The 24,119-nt window shown below is 42.9% G+C and overlaps 1 protein-coding gene across 2 annotated transcripts in view; it reads right to left on the minus strand.

Moving 5' to 3' along the window:
- The window catches only part of LOC121582483 (G-protein-signaling modulator 1), a 46,038-nt gene extending 29,844 nt beyond the window's left edge, over positions 1-16,194 (minus strand). Inside the window, exon 1 of one of the 2 annotated variants that reach the window (XM_041898301.2) lies at positions 15,975-16,187. In XM_041898301.2, coding sequence (XP_041754235.1) covers positions 15,975-16,033 — 59 coding nt within the window. In that variant the 5' untranslated portion in view covers positions 16,034-16,187. Of the gene's footprint in view, positions 1-15,974 lie in introns of both variants that reach the window. The other variant, XM_041898302.2, reaches the window with a different exon arrangement.
- Between the last annotated feature and the right edge of the window lie 7,925 nt (positions 16,195-24,119).

A 24,119-nucleotide genomic window follows, 5' to 3' on the forward strand; every position in this document is an offset into this window, starting at 1 on the left:
GGCACAGGTCCTAATCCAGGCACTTGTCATCTCCCGTCTGGATTACTGCAACTCGCTGTTGGCTGGGCTCCCTGCCTGTGCCATTAAACCCCTACAACTCATCCAGAATGCCGCAGCCCGTCTGGTGTTCAACCTTCCCAAGTTCTCTCACGTCACCCCGCTCCTCCGCACACTCCACTGGCTTCCAGTTGAAGCTCGCATCTGCTACAAGACCATGGTGCTTGCCTACGGAGCTGTGAGGGGAACGGCACCTCCGTACCTTCAGGCTCTGATCAGTCCCTACACCCAAACGAGGGCATTGCGTTCATCCACCTCTGGCCTGCTGGCCCCCTACCTCTGCAGAAGCACAGTTCCCGCTCAGCCCAGTCAAAACTGTTCGCTGCTCTGGCACACCAATGGCTCCCTCACGACGCCAGGACAGCGGAGTCACTCACCACCTTCCGGAGACACTTGAAACCCCACCTCTTTAAGGAATAACTGGGATATGATAAAGTAATCCTTCTACCCCCCCTTACCCCACACCAAAGAAAAATAAATAAAAATAACATATTGTAAAGTGGTTATCCCACTGGCTATAAGGTGAATGCACCAATTTGTAAGTCGCTCTGGATAAGAGCGTCTGCTAAATGACGTAAATGTAAATGATGAGATTAGTAATTTGCTAATCTTAGATAATATTAATATATTAGACATTTCTGAACTCACTTATACAGAACCTTTGATGATACAGAAGTAGAATTACAAGGATATAACATCTATAGAAAATACAGGAATGTCTACGGGGGAGGTGATACTGTACATGTATGTACGTACTTTTGACCACGCCTGTATTTATACACTACCATTAAAAAGTTTAGAGTCAGTTAGAAATGTCCTTGTTTTCGAAAGAAAAGCAATTATTTTGTCCATTAAAATAACATCAAATTGATCAGAAATACAGTGTAGACATTGTTAATGTTGTAAATGGCTATTGTAGCTGGAAACGGCTGATTTTTTATGGAATATCTACATAGGCGTACAGAGGTCCATTATCAGCAACCATCAGTCCTGTGTTCAAATGTCACGTTGTGTTTGTCAATCCAAGCTTATCATTTTAAAAAGGCTAATTGAACATTAGAAAACCCTTTTGCAATTATGTTAGCACAGCTGAAAACTGTTGTGCTGATTAAAGAAGCAATAAAACTGGCCTTCTTGAGCCTAGTTGAGTATCTGGAGCATCAGCAATTGTGGGTTCGATTACAAGCTCAAAATGGCCAGAAACAAATAACTTTCTTCTGAAACTCGTCATTCTATTCTTGTTCTGAGAAATGAAGGCTATTCCATGCGAGGAATTGCCATAAAACTGAAGATCTCGTACAACGCTGTGTACTACTCCCTTCACAGAACAGCGCAAACTGGCTCTAAACAGAATAGAAAGAGGAGAAACAGACGCCTCACAGGTCCTCAACTGGCAGCTTCATTAAATAGTACCCACAAAACACCTGTCTCAATGTCAACAGTGAAGAGGCGACTCCGGGATGCTGACCTTCTAGGCAGAGTTGCAAAGAAAAAGCCATATCTCAGACTGGCCAATAAAAAGAAAAGATTAAGATGGGCAGTCTGAGATATTGCTTTTTCTTCGCTAATTTATATATATATTTTAACTGAAATATCAAATCAAACTTTATTTTTCACATGCGCCGAATACAACGGTGTAGACCTTAACGTGAAATGCTTACTTAAAAGCCCTTAACCAACAATGCAGTTCAAGAAAGAGTTAAGAAAATATTTACCAAATAAAATAAAAAATAATACAAAGTAACACAATAAAATAACAATAACAAGGTTATATACAGGGGGTACGGGTACCGAGTCAATGTGAGGGGGTACAGGTTAGTCAAAGTAATTTGTATATGTAGGTAGGGGTAAAGTGACTATACATAGATCATAGACAGCGGGTAACAGCAGTGTAAGGGGGGAGGGGGGGGGTCAATTTATATAGTCAGGGTGGCCATTTTATTAATTGTTCAGCAGTCTTAAGGCTTAAGGGTAGAACTGTTAATGAGCCTTTTGGTCCTAGACTTGGTGCTCCGGTACCGCTTGCCGTGAGGTAGCAGAGAGAACAGTCTATGACTTGGGTGACTGGAGTCTTTGACAATCCTTTGGGCTTTCCTCTGACACCGCCTAGTATATAAGTCCTGGATGTCAGGAAGCTCAGCCCCAGTGATGCACTGGGCCGTACGCACTACCCTCTGTAGCGCCTTACGGTCAGATGCCGAGCAGTTGACATACCAGGCGGTGATGCAACCGGTCAGGATGCTCTCGATGGTGCAGTTGTAGAACTTTTTAAGGATCTGGGGACCCATGCCAAATCCTTTCAGTCTTCTGAGGGGGAAAAGGTGTTGTCATGCCCTCTTCACGACTGTCTTGGTGTGTTTGGACCATGATAGCTCGTTGATGATGTGGACACCAAGGAACTTGAAACTCTCGACCCGCTCCACTACAGCCGATGTTAATGGGGGCCTGTTCGGCCCTTCTTTTTCTGTAGTCCACGATCAGCTCCTTTGTCTTGCTCACATTGAGGGAGAGGTTGTTGTCCTGGCACCACACTGCCAGGTCTCTGACCTCCTCCCTATAGGCTGTCTCATCGTTGTCGGTGATCAGGCCTACATTGTTGTGTCGTCAGCAAACTTAATGATGGTGTTGGAGTCGTGTATGGCCACGCAGTCGTAGGTGAACAGGGAGCACAGAAGGGGACCCAGTGTTGAGGATCAGAATGGCAGACGTGTTGTTGCCTACCCTTACCACCTGGGGGTGGCCCGTCAGGAAGTCCAGGATCCAATTGCAGAGGGAGGTGTTTAGTCCCAGGGTCCTTAGCTTTGTGGGCACTATGGTGTTGAACGCTGAGCTGTAGTCAATGAACAGCATTCTCACATAGGTGTTCCTTTTGTCCAGGTGGGAAAGGGCAATGTGGAGTGCGATTGAAATTACATAATCTATGGATCTGTTGGGGCAGTATGCGAATTGGAGCGGGTCTAGGGTATCCGGGATGATGCTGTTGATATGAGCCATGACCAGCCTTTCAAAGCACTTCATGGCTACCGACGCGAGTGCTACGGGGCATCATTTAGGAAGGTTACCTTCGCTTCCTTGGGCACAGGGACTATGGTGGTCTGCTTGAAATATGTAGGCATTACAGACTCGGTCAGGGAGAGGTTGAAAATGTCAGAGAAGAAACTTGCCAGTTGGTCCGCGCATGCTTTGAGTACACGTCCTGGTAATCCATCTGGCCCCGCAACTTTGTGAATGTTGACCTGTTAAAAAGGTCTTGCTCACATTGGCTCTCGAGAGCGTTATCACACAGTCGTCCGGAACAGCTGGTGCTCTCATGCATGCGTCAGTGTTGCTTGCCTCGAAGCGAGCATAAAAAGGCATTTAGCTCATCTGGTAGGCTCACGTCACTGGGCAGTTCGCGGCTGGGTTTCCCTTTGTAGTCCGTAATAGTTTTCAAGCCCTGCCACATCCGACGAGCATCAGAGCCGGTGTAGTAGAATTCAATATTAATCCTGTATTGACGTTTTGCCTGTTTGATGGTTTGTTTGAGGGCGTAGCGAGATTTCTTATAAGTGTCTGGATTAGTGTCCCGCTCCTTGAAAGCAGCAGCTCTAGCCTTTAGCTCGATGCGGATATTGCCTGTAATCCATGGCTTCTGGTTGGGATATGTATGTACGGTCACTGTGGGGACGACGTCGTCGATGCATTTATTGATGAACCCGATGACTGCGGCGGTATACTCCTCAATGCCATTGGATGAATCCCGGAACACATTCCAGTCTGTGCTAGCAAAACAGTCCTGTAGCGTAGCATCTGCATCATCTGACCACTTCCGTATTGAGCGAGTCACTGGTACTTCCTGCTTTAGTTTTTGCTTGTAAGCAGTAATCAGGAGGATAGAATTATGATCAGATTTGCCAAATGCAGGGCGAGGGAGATGGATGAGGGGAAAAAACTATTTCATCAGTTTTAGAATAAGGCTGTAACGTACAGTGAGGGAAAAAAGTATTTGATTCCCTGCTGATTTTGTACGTTTGCCCACTGACAAAGACATGATCAGTCTATAATTTTAGTGGTAGGTTTATTTGAACAGTGAGAGACAGAATAACAAAAAAAAATCCAGAAAAACACGTCAAAAATGTTATAAATTTATTTGCATTTTAATGAGGGAAATAAGTATTTGACCCCTCTGCAAAACATGACTTAGTACTTGGTGGCAAAACCCTTGTTGGCAATCAGAGGTCAGACGTTTCTTGTAGTTGGCCACCAGGTTTGCACACATCTCAGGAGGGATTTTGTCCCACTCCTCTTTGCAGATCTTCTCCAAGTCATTAAGGTTGAGGCTGACGTTTGGCAACTCGAACCTTCAGCTGTCTCCACAAATGTTCTATGGGATTAAGGTCTGGAGACTGGCTAGGCCACTCCAGGACCTTAATGTGCTTCTTCTTGAGCCACTCCTTTGTTGCCTTGGCCGTGTGTTTTGGGTCATTGTCATGCTGGAATACCCATCCACTACCCATTTTCAATGCCCTGGCTGAGGGAAGAAGGTTCTCACCCAAGATTTGACGGTACATGGCCCCGTCCATCGTCCCTTTGATGTGGTGAAGTTGTCCTGTCCCCTTAGCAGAAAAACACCCCCAAAGCATAATGTTTCCACTTCCATGTTTGACGGTGGGGATGGTGTTCTTGGGGTCATAGGCAGCATTCCTCCTCCTCCAAACACGGCGAGTTGAGTTGATGCCAAAGAGCTCCATTTTGGTCTCATCTGACCACAACACTTTCACCCAGTTCTCCTCTGAATCATTCAGATGTTCATTGGCAAACTTCAGACGGGCATGTATATGTGCTTTCTTGAGCAGGGGGACCTTGCGGGCGCTGCAGGATTTCAGTCCTTCACAGCGTAGTGTGTTAACAATTGTTTTCTTGGTGACTATGGTCCCAGCTGCCTTGAGATCATTGACAAGATCCTCCCGTGTAGTTCTGGGCTGATTCCTCACCGTTCTCACGATCATTGCAACTCCACAAGGTGAGATCTTGCATGGAGCCCCAAGCCGAGGGAGATTGACAGTTATTTTGTGTTTCTTCCATTTGCGAATAATCGCACCAACTGTTGTCACCTTCTCACCAAGCTGCTTGGTGATGGTCTTGTAGCCCATTCCAGCCTTGTGTAGGTCTACAATCTTGTCCCTGACATCCTTGGAGAGCTCTTTGGTCTTGGCCATGGAGAGTTTGGAATCTGATTGATTGATTGCTTCTGTGGACAGGTGTCTTTTATACAGGTAACAAGCTGAGATTAGGAGCACTCCCTTTAAGAGTGTGCTCCTAATCTCAGCTCGTTACCTGTATAAAAAGACACCTGGGAGCCAGAAATCTTTCTGATTGAGAGGGGGTCAAATACTTATTTCCCTCATTAAAATGCAAATCAATTTATAACATTTTTGACATGCGTTTTTCTTGATTATTTTGTTGTTATTCTGTCTCTCACTGTTCAAATAAACCTACCATTAAAATTAGAGACTGATCATTTCTTTGTCAGTGGGCAAACGTACAAAATCAGCAGGGGATCAAATACTTTTTCCCCTCACTGTAACAAAATGTTGAAAAGGTCAAGGGGTCTGAATACTTTCCGAATGCACATTACTTCCATTAATTTTTTCAACTGGTAGCAGGGGACCTTCAGATGAGTCTTGTTAGGCCTGTGGGCATCATAGAGCAAACCAACCGACATGTATGTGCTTGTGAGAGTCTCACCTTTGCACAGAGGGGTGTGTAGCTCATATTAGTGTGTAGCCCAAACTGTTCGGATGCTACAGACAGAAGTTAGCAGATCGGCTGTACTGACTTCAGACGAGTCCCAAGTTGCTTGTGTGGATCATAGAGCAGAACGGAGAACACCATCGTGTTCGTGAGAGTCTCATCTTTCAATAGAGGGGTCATACTAGTTTGTAGGCCAAACCCTCCGGACACTACAGACGATTTTGTGAGAACATCGATTTTCGGGATGTCTCATGGTCTGACACCGCTCTAGCGCCGTCCCCTTTCACCGCAGATGTGGAAGTGCGACATAGGTGGATGCGGTGGATTGAGACGCAACCAAAAAAACATATCTGAAGCTTAAACTACCAGATTTCTATGGGGATTACATTTCCACAGGGGCGCGGACATCGACCTTAGGGGTTTTTAAACTCTATATCAGTAGCTATTTCAGTGTTTGCGCTTTGCTGTGTGGTTTTCAGATAAGAACAAATCATATGTGAGTTAGGAGTGTTCAGTGGGAGCTAATGCAAATATGCTAATTTAACACAGGCAATGTTTTGTTTAATATTTACCCAAGCATATGATATCCAAAATCTCATTCACACCGCAAGGTTACTGAAGGAACCAGTGGCACATTCTGCAGGATGTAACGTTTTGTTACGTTCAGATAGAAATATGCTATGTAGGACAAATACGCCTCTCTGACATGTAGAATAAGGAATCACGTCGGCTCTATTCATGGCATTTCTATCTGCAACGTTCCACAACGTTTGGCTACTGGACGTGGCCCGATTTGAAGCAAGGATAAAACTCCAAAGAGGAACTCTGAAACAGTCCAATAATATTAAGTCCTCTCCAAGAGGGAGGTCCAATGAAATGCCGGACGTACACCAGAGAGAGAAGGAAATTGAGTTTATGGTGGAATCAAAAGGGGAGCCATGGTTACTCTGGGCCAAAGATAGTACTCTAAAAGGAATAATAATATTTTCCTTCTGTGACAGTTGGTCTTTGCATAGTAACACTAAGTTGCCATAAAATCCCAGTAGAAAAGGCTGTCATGTGGTCTTATTTCAGATATTGGGAATCTGTGTGCTAAAATGTGGAGTGGAATTATGGTTTAGTCTGGAAAAGGGAGGAGATTTGTTATTCTAGCATGTTTCTTGATGTTTTTTTTTTTACCTTGGATGTCTTCATGAATTACTTGATATTATAGTTGAGAACAATTAGGAAATTACAACACACGAGATGAGGGAGAGAGAGAGAGAAAGGAAAAGATACTTAAAAAGACCACCAGTTGTTTAATTAGCTTAAACCACTGAATTTAGAATCCTTCTAGACAAACAATAATTACACAGCATGTCATAAAACACCCTTATACCTCTGAGCCACAAAGTAGTAGCGTAAAAATGTGTGTGTGTGAACCCAAAGACTTTGTTTAGTCTTAAAAATACAGTTATAAATTCAGAAGTCAAATGATTTCCTCTTTCCCAGAAACGATATGGATACTTGGATCATGTCTCTTGCCTTGCATAAAGCTCCCAGATGTTGGCTGTGAATTTTGCCCAGCCAAGATTAAGCTTCTCATCCCTGAAGGCAAGTTATATTGGGAAAATATATATTTCCAATTAAAAACAGGTAGAAGCTTAATCTGTGTGGCCTGAACTCAAGACCCAAGAAGTAGTCAAGCATTATAGTGCCAATAAAAATGGAAGGAGTCTTTGTTCTGATTGCGTAATCAGAGTTATTTTTACATGACCTTTCCCTTGGAAAGGAGGCAAGAGAGTCATCGGGACGGTTAAGTTGAACAAGTGACAGAGAAAAAGAGAGAAAGTTGTGCCAAATCCTAACTGAAGATGTGTGTGAGTAACATTGACCTTCCGACAGACAGACAGAGACAGGCAGACAGACGAAGGTAGTAAAAGAACAACAAGAGAAATGCAATGACATAAATCTTAAATTATTAGCATGTATTGGAGGGTTTTAAGACCCGGCTCCCATACTGTATTTTCCCTGTGGCTGGTTTAAGAATGTGTCTGTGGTAAAGTCTGCCATGCTCTCCTCTGATTACTGCTCAACTTGATCTGTTTGGAGACAAGCATCCCATAATAACCCGCCTGTGGTCTGAGGGAGATGGCATGCTCGCCCAACATTGTCGTCATGGCTGCCCCCGGGTTACGCGTCCTCCTAGGTCAGTTTACAGGAAGTGAGTTTTGTGAGTTCATCAGCGGTGGCTGTGTCATTGGTCGGCCACACATCAGAAGAATGGGTGAACTTAAATGTCTGTCCGTTGAGAGAAGAAAATGTTTTGGTTGAACTTTGACCGTCTGAGGGGAGACATTAGCAGGGTTGGGTAGGTTACTTTCTAAATGTAATCCGTTACATTGACAGAGTTACCTGTCCAAAATTGTAATCAATACAGGACCAGCACCAAAACAAATCAGTTGAACTGGCATTTGATTTAGATAGGGGGGCACGTTTTTTTCATGTGTGCCTGCACACATTTTTTTAATGGGTTTTATAGTGAAGACATGTAATTTAACTGTAAAAACACAACCAGTCATGATGTTTTTATCTGATTTTCAAACAAATCACAAAATCATAGGCAGCGTGTGAGTTTCAAGTTTGGGGAAGCTTACAATTTATCCTACCACTACCAATCTACGTGCCATTTATGATTTTCATATGCGCATTTTCATGGAACAGTTTCATTTCAATAATAACGTTTTTGTTTCTCAAAATCATTGTCACTTGGTTAATCATAAAATCTGAATTAAAATGATAAAAATATAAAAAGTTAGAATTCAACTAATGTGAGAGCACCAGCCTCTGCCATATGGACACATTGATACACCGTGATCCATTGTAATTCTGCCCCTGAGCAAGGCAGTTAACCCCAAAAAACAACTGCTCCCCGGGCGCCGAAGACGTGGATGTCGATTAAGGCAGCTCTGATTCAGAGGGGTTGGGTTAAAGGCGGAAGACATTTCAGTTGAATGCATACAGTTGTACCCTTTCCCTAAAAACAGTAGAAAATATCCTGATGAAAATTCAGGTTCTTTCAATCGCATTCATCTCTCTACTCTGCCTCCCTTTCTGTCTTGACTTGAGCTATTGCTAGTGAAGTGTAACATTGTATCAAATCAATCAACTGGGTTCAGAGGTTCCTGTGCCAGTGAGCTTGGGACAGACAGGTGTTTTTGCAGAAGAGAAAAGTGTTCAGGTATTTTATGACATTTCCACTGGATATATGGGATCATCAGATCATGATATTTTGTTATTTCACACTGAGGAAATATTTTTCAAATACTGTGAGTAACTATTATCATTCGCAATGTGTGAGATGAAGAAGAAATGTCTGAGAAGCTCAGCTTATTGTTGGACGTGGTGAGTTAAGACAATCAGAAATCAGACATCCCCAAATGTCCTACATTTGCGCCCAGCAGGCCAGGTAGGCTACTATGCGTGCGCACTCCCTCAACATTAACAGGACAGAGAAACCAGACACATGCTTATTGCTCACATGGAGCACTCCAAACAAAAGACAATGAAAAAATGGACTAAACTCTTAAATGATGGTTATGAAATAAACCAAAACTTGTTTCTCACAAGTGTAGAGGGTTCCGAACTCTTCAAACAACGTTTCAATTCCGACAATGAGAACGGTAAATGACTGTGATTAATACATGCATTAACATTAATGAATAGATCCAAGTGACGGGGATTAACGGTACATTTACTACTGGTGACATATGCAATGGGGAATTTATAAATTTTAAAAACAATCAAAGGGCAAACAATTCACACAATGAAACAATGAATGCGCAAGAATTGGCGAGAGACAGGAGAGCTGAGCGCATGCATTCTGGTGAGAGACAGCCTATATCTTCAACACACACCCGTCCCCTTCTTTTTGTCTGAACATTTTTTATTATACTCAAGCAAAACAGTGCCCCTCTGTCTTACTATATGTAGCCCATGTATCTGATGCCGTCTGGCCAAAAAGAGTATGACATGCCATACTGTTTTTGTCCAAACAGCATCAGATACTGTCCATGGGCTACACATACTGAGACAGAGGGGCGCTGTTTCGCTCGCTCAGATGCTTTATCTGAGATTGATGAGTCTTTGTCGGGGCGCGCATCTCGGTCAAATAAATTATCAATATTTCAATATTTTATTTGGACAGGCAAGGAGGTATGGTAGGGCGGACCAGGACCCCTAAGGCCCGCCCATAACACCGGCCCTGAATCAGTAACACAACTTTTGGATTATCCAAACTCATTATAGTAATCTGATTACTTTGTTACTTTTTGATTACTTTCCCCTTAGAGGCATTAGAAGAAGACAAAAATGATCCATCAAACGCATTTGGTGTGTCATCAGTGGTCTCTGACTTGTGGTCAGACTCGCTCAGGTGGAACAAACTTAACTTCAATGCTGAATTGAATGTTATTGAGAAAACAGAAAAGGTGTAATAATGTATTTTTTCAAAACATCCTTTCTGAATTTAAATGTAATCTAGTTTTTCAAAAGTATCTGTAATCCGATTACAATATATTATGTAATCAGTTACTCCCCAACCCTGCAAATTAGTATGTACTCAGTTTAGTGTGAAAAAGTGAGAAATCAGTCCCAAATGTTAAAACATTTGATGACTTGTGGTGGAATGCCCATCCACCAAGATCTCTGATCCCAAAGCTAATATGTAATTTATACCAGGAAATAGAGCAGTAATAAAATAAGACTAACATTCTCTGCCTTGATATTTGGCACAGACTGATATCAATGTCAATGTAATAGTAATAAGTGTCTCGTTTTATTCAATAAACATATCGATCTGTATAACAGACCTGTGGCTTTCTGACCCTACTCTTACCAAGCTCTCCAACTTCTCCAGTCTCCCATCCACCATAATGACAAGCCCAGCAAATCTTGGACTATGGTGAGCTTCCTCTGGTTCTGATAAAAGGTTTCTACTATATTGATGGGGGCTCGGTCTGAGACCTGAAGACAGTTGTTTGCCTTCAGTTTCAGTTGATATAGCTCTATAACCACCCACTTTAATCAAATATCTTTGAGTGTGGTCAATCAGTGTCAAGGTGACAGGGTTGAGATCTGGCCTGTTACATTTGGCAAGGCCAGAGTATGTGTCGTGATGCTTGACTGAATGTGAATATGATTGTGGGTACTATGATACTGTACTCTTGGCTGGGTCCTTGTTTGGCTCAGGAGCGCTGTGCTCAGAGTACTAATCCACCCATGATTACAGAGGCGCAAGGCTGGTTGTCAGGGAAAGCAAAGAGGAATCTCTCTCTCCCTCTCTCTCAGAAAGACTGAAGGAATGTAACCAACAAAATTGACATTAATACCACATCGCTTGAGGAGAAAGGGTTTGGTTTATGCCATTTAAGGTCCTCAAAAGATCTCAGTATGCATGTGAGCAGGTTATTCCTGATACACAGGTAGCTGTTTTTATTTCTCCAAGAAGCATGAACACACAACAACAACAAACATGGTGAGCAACTTCAGGTCATGACGAGGCCTTCCTATTACAGTGCCATATAAATGAATAATTTTTTCTATTGTCCTTGTAGTCTAGCTACATCAATTGAATGCAATAGATAATGGAAGAAAACGTATCATTGAATATTTTGATCACAGACAAATGGAGTGCCAGACAGTGTTCAAGCTCTGTACAGGAACACAGACATTAGCTCTGGGACTAATGGATAGTCATCTACTGTGTTGTTAGGAAACAGAGAGGGTCTGAAGCACCTCTTCAGAGCTGAACCTCTCCATCCTCCAGCATTGTTTTGTCTGCACTGCCCACAAAGCCATGAATGGAGCCCCGTTTATCAGACCCACACAAACACGGACAGATGAAAGAGAGAGACTTTATTTAGCTTGTGATGAAAAAGTTGCCCCAGACAATGCCCTGCTGTTGACTAATCTGTGTTTTTCCCTTTACTCACGACACAAACAGAGTACCATATAGGGTTGTTCCATTTGATTTCAATCACTTTTTGAACGCAACCCTTTTGATTTGAACCAAACGTTCCATACATACTGTATTTGCCCATGAAGAAGTGGTCAGCAAGTTACTTTTTGGACTTGAATGCCAAAATGTTTAGGAGATACAGTAGGTGTGCCAAAGTTGACCTATTACGCATACCCAACACTAACATGAGACATCCATGTCTTCATCACTGGAAAAGATAAACAGTTGAGTTTGATATCATTTAAAGCTTATAAACAGGATTGTCAAATTATTATATAATTTATTGAAAAATAAGTTAAATAACAATGTCTTTTTTTTTACCTTTAACATCAATTACCTAAACTCAGATTTTTTTCATTTTCTCATTTATTGTAGTTTAGAACCTATTTTACATAATCTGAGTTGTTTGTGTTGTGTCCATCAGTTTAGACACAGCATACTTTTAAATGCAGGGTGGGTGTCATTTCAATCATAGAAAAATAATTAATCAAATGAACATATCCCTTCAGACCACTGCAATTTAGCTGGTACATATTTACATTTTAACTTCCAATTATTACCACAAAGATGGCCGCCGGTCCACCCACTGGGACTGTATATTCTATTATCTATATTTCTATGGAAGATTGACAGTATAATTTAAAACAACTGATATACAGTGGGGGGAGTATCCACCAATTGTGCAAGTCCTCCCACTTAAAAAGATGAGAGGCCTGTAATTTTCATCATAGGTACACGTCAACTATGACAGACAAAATGAGGAAAAGAAATCCAGAAAATCACATTGTAGGATTTTTAATGAATTTATTTGCAAATTATGGTGGAAAATAAGTATTTGGTCAATAACAAAAGTTTCTCAATACTTTGTTATATACCATTTGTTGGCAATGACACAGGGCAAAAGCTTCACAAGGTTTTCACACACTGTTGCTGGTATTTTGGCCCATTCCTCCATGCAGATCTCCTGTAGAGCAGTGATGTTTTGGGGCTGTCGCTGGGCAACACGGACTTTCAACTCCCTCCAAAGATTTTCTATGGGGTTGAGATCTGGAGACTGGCTAGGCCACTCCAAGACCTTGAAATGCTTCTTACGAAGCCACTCCTTCGTTGCCCGGGCCGTGTGTTTGGGATCATTGTCATGCTGAAAGACCCAGCCACGCTTCATCTTCAATGTCCTTGCTGATGGAAGGAGGTTTTCACTCAAAATCTCACGATACATGGCCCCATTCATTCTTTCCTTTACACGGATCAGTCGTCCTGGTCCCTTTGCAGGAAAACAGCCCCAAAACATGATGTTTCCACCCCCATGCTTCACAGTAGGTATGGTGTTCTTTGGATGCAACTCAGCATTATTTGTCCTCCAAACACGACGAGTTGAGTTTTTACCAAAAAGTTATATTTTGGTTTAATCTGACCATATGACATTCTCCCAATCCTCTTCTGGATCATCCAAATGCACTCTAGTAAACTTCAGACGGGCCTGGACATGTACTGGCTTAAGCAGGGGGACACGTCTGCCACTGCAGGATTTGAGTCCCTGGCGGCGTAGTGTGTTACTGATGGTAGGCTTTGTTACTTTGGTCCCAGCTCTCTGCAGGTCATTCACTAGGTCCCCCCGTGTGGTTCTGGGATTTTTGCTCACCGTTCTTGTGATCATTTTGACCCCACGGGGTGAGATCTTGCGTGGAGCCCCAAATCGAGGTAGATTATCAGTGGTCTTGTATGTCTTCCATTTCCTAATAATTGCTCCCACAGTTGATTTCTTCAAACCAAGCTGCTTACCTATTGCAGATTCAGTCTTCCCAGCCTGGTGCAGATCTACAATTTTGTTTCTGGTGTCCTTTGACAGCTCTTTGGTCTTGGCCATAGTGGAGTTTGGAGTGTGACTGTTTGAGGTTGTGGACAGGTGTCTTTTATACTGATAACAAGTTCAAACAGGTGCCATTAATACAGGTAACGAGTGGAGGACAGAGGAGCCTCTTAAAGAAGAAGTTACAGGTCTGTGAGAGCCAGAAATCTTGCTTGTTTGTAGGTGACCAAATACTTATTTTCCACCATAATTTGCAAATAAATTCATTAAAAATCCTACAATGTGATTTTCTGGAGAAAAAAAAACTCAATTTATCTGTCATAGTTGACGTGTACCTATGATGAAAATGACAGGCCTCTCTCGTCTTTTTAAGTGGGAGAACTTGCACAATTGGTGGCTTACTATATACTTTTTTCCCCCACTGTACTTATTCAAGTCAACATTATCTGATGTGTGGACCTCCAACCATCTTTGTGCTACCATCTGATGGTTTAAATTTCTATTTTATTCCCATTTCAGTACATTTATCAGCCAAAACATGACACCCACCCTGTATTCAAGAGCACGTTGTGTCTCAACCAGTGACGGGCACAACAGAAACAGCTTAGATTATGTAAAATAGGGTCTTAGCTACAACATATGCGAAAATGAAAAAAACAGAGTTTACGTGTTTTTAGATCATTTACGGCAAAGGTAAAAAATAATTACACTTTTTATTAATAAACGTTTTTTTCAAGAAATTATACAATAGTTTGACAACCCTGTTTGTAAGCTATTAAATTATATAAAACTCAACAGTTAATTTTTTCCAGTGATGAAGACAGATGGTAGGGTGGTGAATGCAAAATGGGTCAACTTTGAGCACCTCTATCTCCTAAATGGTTAGACAAATATGTATAGAAAGTTTCATTCAAATCAAAAGAGTAGCAGTCAAAAACTGATTGAATTCTAATGGAATGACCGTATATACACATGCACACGTGAGTACCCACATAAACACACATTGTGCAGTGCATATTTATATACACACACACCACAACAGAAAAACGGGTAACATTATATTTGGATAGTTTGTAGAGCATATACAGATGGACTATCTGCAGACTATCTACTAGCCCTAACCCTTATTATAAACCTAACCTTAGTATGCAGTTGCTTATCAACAGATAGTACTGCATGACCATCTGTAGAGCATCTGCAGATGGAAAATCTGGACTATCCAAATAAAGTGACTGAAAAACGCAGGGTTAACCAGGTAGCTTAGTGGTTAAGAGCGTTGTGCCAGTAACCGAAAGGTCGCTGGTTCTAATCCCCAAGCCAACTAGGTGAAAATCTGTCGATGTGCCCTTGAGCAAGGCACTTAACCCTAATTGCTCCTGTAAGTCGCTCTGGATAAGAGCGTCTGCTAAATGACTTAAATGTTATGTGTGTTTGAGAGAAAGGGTAGCCTATACTGCTGTGTGTGTCCTAGGGGCATGATGACCTCGCAGGCCCTGTGAATGTTAATTCACAATGCAGTCATTAACATTCCCAGCAGCCCTTTGTGTCCCAGACATTTTTTAAAAAGCTAATCAATCCAACATGGTCTTACTGCTGATTCAGACAATCCACACACTTACTAGTTTAGGACATTCAAATCTAGAATAAAACTGACACACACCATTATTTTAACTGTCATACTCTCTATACGGTCTACAACTAAACTGTCCATAATGTTTAACCTCAGAGCAGTGTGAAACCATTTGATATAGTACAGTCAGTAGTAGAGAGCACAGGAAGGGAACAGACAGAGGAGACAGAGAAAGGCATGGCTGTGCAAAGACAGGGGAAGATTCATACACCTCTAGACAGCCATACTGTTACATATACAAATCCACCTAAGACAGATAAAGACTTTACTGAGCAGCTGCGTACTCTGCTTGCTCTGTTGACCCTTAATGCATATGTGTGTGTGTCTCAAATCTTGAGCCCAATCTCAGCCTCAGCCAGCTGAGAAGCTCCACTCAGTATCCCACGCTTGTCCAAGTTCTTCATGGCCCCTTCCAGTCTGCACATTCACTTAAGATCCCACAGCAGCAGTAAGACTAGAGTCTGGGAGAGGAAAGGCTAAGATATCCAGGACCAAGGCCAGGAATGAGGCTTGGGACTGGGGCTTTGGCTGGATCCTACTTCCAGGGAGCTGTGGCTAGGCTAGCTCCCCTGTCTTGCCCCTCCTCAGGCAGCCAGACAGAGAGCCGGCAGCCGTTGTGTCTCTCAGCCCAGCTGCTCCCTCTCCTCCCCCCACTAAGAACAGGCTCTGCCAACGTCCAGGCGTCCACACCACACCACACCACACTAACCCTCTCTCCTCTCCCATCCCCCCAGGTCGGGTCCTACCTCGAGTGGAGCCTCTTGCTGGCCAGATCCTGGTCCACACCGTTAGCAGACTGAGCCATGGGCAGCGTCCTCCTGTAGCTAGCCCTTCACGAATATTTCTTCAAGCTGCTCAAGACCTCTCTTTCACTGTGCTGCTACTACCGCTTTCCTGGCAGCTCTCTCTGCCTCTCAGTAATGGCAGCTACGGAGGAAGTAAGGTTTTGTGCAAATAAAGCCATCTAAGGCAAGCCCCTCCCCCGCTGCTGACATCACAGAGCACATAGTAGTGGGTTTGTCTATGAGTATGAAGAAGGGAGGGAACAAGCAGGGCTGCTGACTAAAGGGCAAATTACACACAACGGTTTCTTGTCGCGTTCACAACAACTGGGAACTCTGAAAAAAACTAGCTCCGAATGGGAGAACGTTTGTTTTAAGCAGGGCTGCTGACTGCAAAAGGGTAAATTACAACTGTCTCTTGCCGCATTTAAAACAACTAGGAACTCTGAAAAAAACTAGTTCCGACTGGGAAAAATCGTTTTGAACGGTCATCCAACTTGGAATTCCAAGTCGGAAACTCAGGCATCTTTCTAGTGCTCTGACTTTTGTTGATAAAACAAGTTTACTGGAGAACGGAGACCAAGTAGAGACTTTCGGACACGGTGGATAATTGTATAATATAAGGCAGTTTATTCAGAGGTAAAGATATCTGTAAATAGCGTGCACGGACCCGTCCGTCAATCTCGTAGGGAGATATCTGAGAGCGCGCCCCCAAACATTGTGTGCTGACATTTTATACAATAAAATAAAGTAGGTTGATTCTAGGAGTTCTGATCTTCTGATTGGTCCTGATGAGTTGGGCGAGGTCACTTCCATTGCATTGGCTCTGAGTCGGGTTGTCTGTCTTCAGATGTTCAGCCTAAAAGAAGGGATTTTGTGTGTGCGTGTGTTATCAGTAATAATGTGTGTGTGTGTGTGTGTGTTTGTGTTTGTGTGTGTCATGGGAGAACTCGTGAGTTGGAAGGACTGAGAGACCTATGGCGTGGGTGTTGTTCTTAGCCACCTGCTGACAAGGCCGACAAGATAGAAGTCTTTGTCCATTGTATTAAATCCGAAGGCCCAACACAAGATGGGTCATGCACAAAATTTTAGCCAGACCAAGCTATAACATAATATATTTACTACGACACTTTCCGACCTGAAGATCACTGACATCATGATTTGACCAGTGGCGGCTGGTGAAAAATATTCTCGGTGGGGCTGTGCCATACTTTTTTTTTCCTGTAACCATCGCGATATATTTTAACACAAACTGCAGGACAGCAGTGCTCAGTGAAACATTCAGTAATTATTTAATGCCAATATTAAAAAGTTGAGGCATTCTTACACAAAAACATATTACACAAACCCAAGCCTTTCATTTGCATTTAAAGTGAACTTTTCACCATTGGTAGTAAACAGGCAACGCAACAGGCATGCTGTCAGAACAGAGTGGAAAGTGGACAATAACATGAAATTATTATAAAGTTTATAGGAAATCTTACACTGTATAAAAGGATGTATAATATAGAAATGGATATCAAGTGGATGAACTCAAACCTTTGACTGGAAGAATAGCATACAGTATTTTATGATCATACTAAATGTGACTAATTGTTAATGTGCTCCAGAACTGCAACAATTAATTGATACAAAACAACATATATACAGTAATATTAGCAAAGACACTATTAAGACTTTCTAGAGTACCATATATAACTGGATTTTTTATGCTAAGGTCAACTATATACAAAGAAACATGCGGCCAGAGCTGCTCTGTGTGTGTGTGTCTGTCATCTTATTTGTACAGGAATTTTGCCCGTCTGTCCTTCTGAGTGGCAAACCTCTCAATGACCCTTTGATTAAAGTCAGGAATGTCCCTGACAAGTTTCTTCTCCATGGAGAGCATGGCCAGAGCGTTCAGGCGATCCTGTGTCATGCTGTTTCTCAGGAAGGTCTTGATCCTTTTCAGTGTAGAGAAGCACCTTTCTGACTCAGCAGTTGTCATGGGTGTGGTGATGAGGATCTTGAGGAGGCTGGCAGTCTCTGTGAAAGTGCTCTGAAGGTTGTTCTCCATGAAGAACTGGTACAGGGGCACTGCACCACTACAAGCCTTGAACTCACTGTTCTCATAGATGAGGGACAGTTCGGTTTTGAGCTTGGCCTTGTTCAACATGGGGTACGCCTCCACGGTTGTTTCAAGCGCTGTATCGGGGTTTCTTCACACTGTGTTGTGGGAACAACTCTCCGTGCAATAGTGTTGCGCTGATGAGGTGCTGGGTGAAGGAGAACCTCTCTTTGGCATGACTCAGGATGGTATCACATACCTGTAAAAGATACATCATCAGCTTTAATTTGCAATTAAGCTATTTTGATGCAAGTGATCCTGACTGACACATGCCTATGTCCAACTCAAGTATATGATTACCAAGGTGCTGATTGTTCAGGGTTTTGGCTACATACTACCAGGCCTGAAAAAAGTTATAGGGGGAAACACTGACAATTACATCACAACTTACCTCTATAGCCAACCTCTGTTGTTCTCCTGGTCCCAGCATCCTCCGTCGCTTGATGGGCTGTTGCTGCTCGTCAGATGCGCTGTCCCCACACAAAGAGGGAATTGAGGCCCTGGGTCCAAAAAATAAAGTTTAATTTGATAACTTGCAATCAGACTTCTTAACTCACTGTAATTCCCCCTCAACACACAACCAGTGACTTTTATATATATATATATATAGACAGACAGACAGACAGACAGATAGTGTGTATATACACACAAACTATGTCTAGTAACTGCTTTTAACCTGTGATGTACATAATTAACTGATGTTATTACGTTTGAAAGCCTTTTTCTATTACATTTGTGAGAGGGATGCAACATCATTTTGTTCTGCTGTGCACTTAGCAATAAAGTTAATCTTCAATAACAACTAGGCCTCTTCTAGAAATTGACCTGGTGGACACCTGAATAATTATTACAAACTGTGTAGTACTTTCCTGCATTATTATCAACGTCTGATTGTGTCTTCTCTTTCCTTTTAAAATACTAAAACAAATATAATTGTGACGGCTCTATGATAATCACTCACTTTGATGACCAGACACATTTAGGCTTTTAAACTGTTGTAAGTGAACTATTCATCTTTCTAACAACATCTTTATCAGCCAATAGTAAATATAGTTATTTACCTGATTGTTAGCATGCTGTCTGTGAACCTCTGGACAAGTGCTTTAATGAAGACAGGGTCCTCTTCTGCAGCTGGCTGAAAAGCATGTCCACAGGCTGAAAAGCATGTCCACATTTGGCATGATCTTGTGGAACAGTGCCAGGAAAAAACAGAAAGCCTCGTCTTCGAGCATCCTCACAAAGCCCCCCGCCTCTCTGACAGTCGGGGCATCAAAGTTCCCAGAGTCTCTGATGGTCTGGAAACACGTTAGGAGGTCATCCCTGTACTCGTACACAGTGTTTACAGCGCGACTGTGGAAGTTCCACCGTGTTGTAGAGGCTCTGGGAGTCTATGCGCAACCACTTCGTCAAGCACGGTGGTTCGCTTGGGGAGACCTGGAGAAGAAAGCAGAAAATCCTGCAAGGTCGGAAAAGAAAGTGCCAATCCTGGGGATGCGTGAAGTAGCCTGCTGCATGATGAGGTTCAGCTGATGTGCATAGCAGTGGACGTAGTGCGCATTTTCGTACACATCCACTATTTTACGCTGCACTCCGCCGGTGGCTCCCCTCATCACACTTGCTCCGTCGTAAGCCTGGGCAATAAGTTTGGCCTTTTGTCCATGTGAGAGTATGGTGCTGAGCCTCTCCAGCAGCGCTGTAGCGATGGTGTCGGGCGGTTGCGTTCTCGATCAAAATGAACTTCAAAAAACGCTCTTGGACGTTACTTTTAGCATCGATGTAGCGTATCACAAGCACCAACTGGCAGTGGGTGGAAACGTCAGTCGTCTCGTCAGCTTGAATGGCGATAAAATCAGCACTCTTTACTTCCTCCAGGATGTAATCCTTAAGCACTGACAGCATACAGTCCAACAGCTCGTTCTGTATCGTCTTTGACGTGCCCTTAAAAACGGTAGCTGTCTTCAGGTGCTCCTCCAGCACACTGTCGAGGGAGGCAACAAAATCCACTAAGCCCCGGAAAATGCCGGGGTTGTCCGAGGAGTCAGTCTCCTCGTGCCCACGCAAGGCCAACTCAAAGCCCCACAGAACTTCACACAATCGATAATTTTGGATAGAATGTGCCTGTTTTTATCCACCTCCTCATTGTGTTTCCTCACCGCAATCCTGTGGCCGTCATCCAGCTGCGTAGCAATGTTCACCCTTCCTAATACAGCTAGCTTTACAGAGTTGTCCATGTGTGCCCTGGTGTTCTCATGTTTCTTTACCTTCTCTGACAGGTGCTTCATATCCCTCACTCCGGTACCTGTCCATGCTGAATCTGACCCCGTCGTTTTAAAAAGCAAGCACGGAAAGCAAAATAAAGCATTAGCATCAGTGCACCCAGCTAGCCAAGCCTTCCTGGTGTACCAGCTACGGAGAAGCCGCGCATATACTGCTTCCCTTTCTCGCTAGCCTGCTGTCTGATTGAGAGGTCAGGTTGATCTGGGCCCAGCTCTTTCACCCGAACTTTCTCTGACAAAGTTCTCCTCTCAAACGGATCTTGGAGGAGAGATTTCACCGAGTTAGGGTTGGGTCTTGGAGGAGTAACGTTTGCGCTCGCCATTGTTGTCTAGTAAAAATGGCGCCACTGGAGCCCGGTCCTTATTTTATCAGGGGCGAGCTTGGGGCGATAAAATAATCGCCCTCCTTGGATTCGAATTAAAATCGCTGATTAGCTACATTTTATGTCATACATTCATATCTTAAATTAGCAATTGGCTTAACTGCTACGTAGACCCGCCTCCTCGGGGTACTTTCTGTATCGCCCAGAGCTGACGAGGCGTTTGACAGGCAGAGGAAAGGTTGCGAATATGATTTTCTATCATATCTTACACATATTACTGTGTGCATTCCATATTTCAAACACACAAATATTGACATACTGATGTTTTTATTATTATTATTATTATTTTTATTTATTTTTTATTTTATTTTTTAAAATAATTTTATTTAAGGGGGCGGCGCCCTAGCGCCCTCTATCGGCCAGCCGCCACTGGATTTGACCTTGTTTTCTTTCCGAGTTCCCAGTTGAAAGCACCAACAGTCACACACATACAGTGCCTTGCAAAAGTATTCATCCCCCTTGGCGTTTTTCCTATTTTGTTGCATTACAACCTGTAATTTAAATGGATTTCTATTTGGATTTCATGTAATGGACATACACAAAATAGTCCAAATTGGTGAAGAGAATAAATGAAAAAAATTACTTGTTTCAAAAAATTAAAATAAATAAATAAAGGAAATGTGGTGCGTACATATGTATTCACCCCCTTTGCTATGAAGCCCCTAAATAAGATCTGGTACAACCAATTACCTTCAGAAGTCACATAATTAGTTAAATAAAGTCCACCTGTGTGCAATCTAAGTGTCACATGATCTGTCACATGATCTCAGTATATATACACCTGTTCTGAAAGGCCCCAGAGTCTGCAACACCACTAAGCAAGGGGCACCACCAAGCAAGCGGCACCATGAAAACCAAGGAGCTCTCCAAACAGGTCAGGGACAAAGTTGTGGAGAAGTACAGATCAGACCAAAGATAACCCTGAAGGAGCTGCAAAGCTCCACAGCGGAGATTGGAGTATCTGTCCATAGGACCACTTTAAGCCGTACACTCCACAGAGCTGGGCTTTACGGAAGAGTGGCCAGAAAAAAGCCATTGCTTAAATAAATAAATAAGCAAACACGTTTGGTGTTCGCCAAAAGGCATGTGGGAGACTCCCCAAACATATAGAAGAAGGTACTCTGGTCAGATGAGACTAAAATTGAGCTTTTTGGCCATAAAAGAAAACGCTATGTCTGGCGCAAACCCAACACCTCTCATCACCACTAGAACACCATCCCCACAGTGAAGCATGGTGGTGGCAGCATCATGCTGTGGGAATGTTTTTCATCGGCAGGGACTGGGAAACTGGTCAGAATTGAAGGAATGATGGATGGAGCTAAATACAGGGAAATTCTTGAGGGAAACCTGTTTCAGTCTTCCAGAGATTTGAGACTGGGACGGAGGTTCACCTTCCAGCAGGACAGTGACCATAAGCATACTGCTAAAGCAACACTCGAGTGGTTTAAGGGGAAACATTTAAATGTCTTGGAATGGCCTAGTCAAAGCCCAGACCTCAATCCAATTGAGAATATGTGGTATGACTTAAAGATTGCTGTACACCAGCGGAACCCATCCAACTTGAAGGAGCTGGAGCAGTTTTGCCTTGAAGAATGGGCAAAAATCCCAGTGGCTAGATGTGCCAAGCTTATAGAGACATACCCCAAGAGACTTGCAGCTGTAATTGCTGCAAAAGGTGGCTCTACAAAGTATTGACTTTGGGGGGGGTGAATAGTTATGCACGCTCAAGTTTTCTGTTTTTTTGTCTTATTTCTTGTTTGTTTCACAATAAAAAATATTTTGCATCTTCAAAGTGGTAGGCATGTTGTGTAAATCAAATGATACAAACCCCCCAAAAATCCATTTTAATTCCAGGTTGTAAGGCAACAAAATAGGAAAAATGCCAAGGGGGTGAATACTTTCGCAAGCCACTGTAGGCACATGCACGCACACACTGACAGGCTTTTTCTCACACTTCTCATTGTTATTTTCTTCTGTCTTACCATATGCTGAGCGCTAACATTTTTCTGGTCTCTTTTCAAAGCACATAGCTAGACCTGTTTTTTTCCCCACAGGGTCCCTTTCACCACTTGACTTACCTCTAAGCTCCTCCAACTTCCTTTTCTCACCATCTTTTCACGTGTTACATTTAACCGTTTCCCCACATCATATAAAATAATTCCAGGTTATTTTCTGTTTAACTGTGATTATCTCTTGAGAAACATGGCAGTGATAGTATCAATAGATAAGCTAGGCTCAATAAATCACAGCTTGCTGAGTTGTCAGTCTGTGTTTATGGCAGGGTGATGACAAGTATGTATGCTTTCTGGCAGACCCCTAATTTCATGTATTCCTTTTAGAAATTGAATAAATAAGATCTTTAGCAATTCAAGCACTAATTACAAGCATAACATTAGTTACATCTGTACAGTTAGTTTATGAAGCTATAGGTCTAGGTTCCAATGTATGACACCTCTGCTACTTCCCTGATGGGACAATCCTCTACAAAACCCCTGCCAGCTTTGTCTCTTGACATACTGTACTGCTATCTGGTCTCTCTGAATAAACACTGTTATCAAACCTGTCAGAACTTTGCATATGGAAAACGAAATAAACTGTAAACAGATTAACTAACAATACTGTAACAACCCGGTATTGTGTTCTGTGTTCGTGGGTGTGTTATTGTTGTCACGGTTTCGGCCGAGGCGGCTCCTTCTCCTTGTTCGGGCAGGTTTCGCCGGTCGTCGTCTCCGGAGTACTAGCTGCCACCGCTCTATGTTTCTTGTTTGATTGGTTTTGTCTGTTAGTCACACCTGTTTTGTGTTATGTCTCATTTAGCACCCTATTTAGTTTCCTTGTTGTTAGTTTAGTGTTGTGTGTAATTGTTCGTGTCGTGTTGTTGCGCTACCCGTGTCGGTACGCTATTTTCATAGCTTCCTCCTTGTGTTTAGGAGAGTATTTTCGCACCTGTGTGTGCGCTCGCGTATTTACGCCTGTGTGCGTCCTTTTGCCTCCGGGCTGTTTGGATTATTTTTGTGTGCTCTAGTAAAGTCTTGTTGGACTTATCCTCTGCTTCCTGCGCCTGATTCTACACCACACCAATCCACAGCAACGTGACAATTGTTCTCATGGGTGCTAGCAGGGGTTAAATATGCCAGGACAGACGGAAAGGTTGGGGGGATATGATGGGTAATCCCGCAGGGTTTTGAAATGCATAAATAGGGGCTACTGTCTCATCTCTCTCTTTTCTATTCGGGATCTTGATCTGCTCCTATGAGTCTGCCACTTACCTTTACATTGTGTATTTGTGTACGTTCGGAGTTTAGCGGCGTGGGCTGTGGCCTGAACAATAGCTCAGTTTAGG

Source organism: Coregonus clupeaformis, chromosome 15 (genome assembly GCF_020615455.1).
Source record: "Coregonus clupeaformis isolate EN_2021a chromosome 15, ASM2061545v1, whole genome shotgun sequence".
In the NCBI taxonomy this organism is placed as follows: Eukaryota; Metazoa; Chordata; class Actinopteri; order Salmoniformes; family Salmonidae; genus Coregonus; species Coregonus clupeaformis.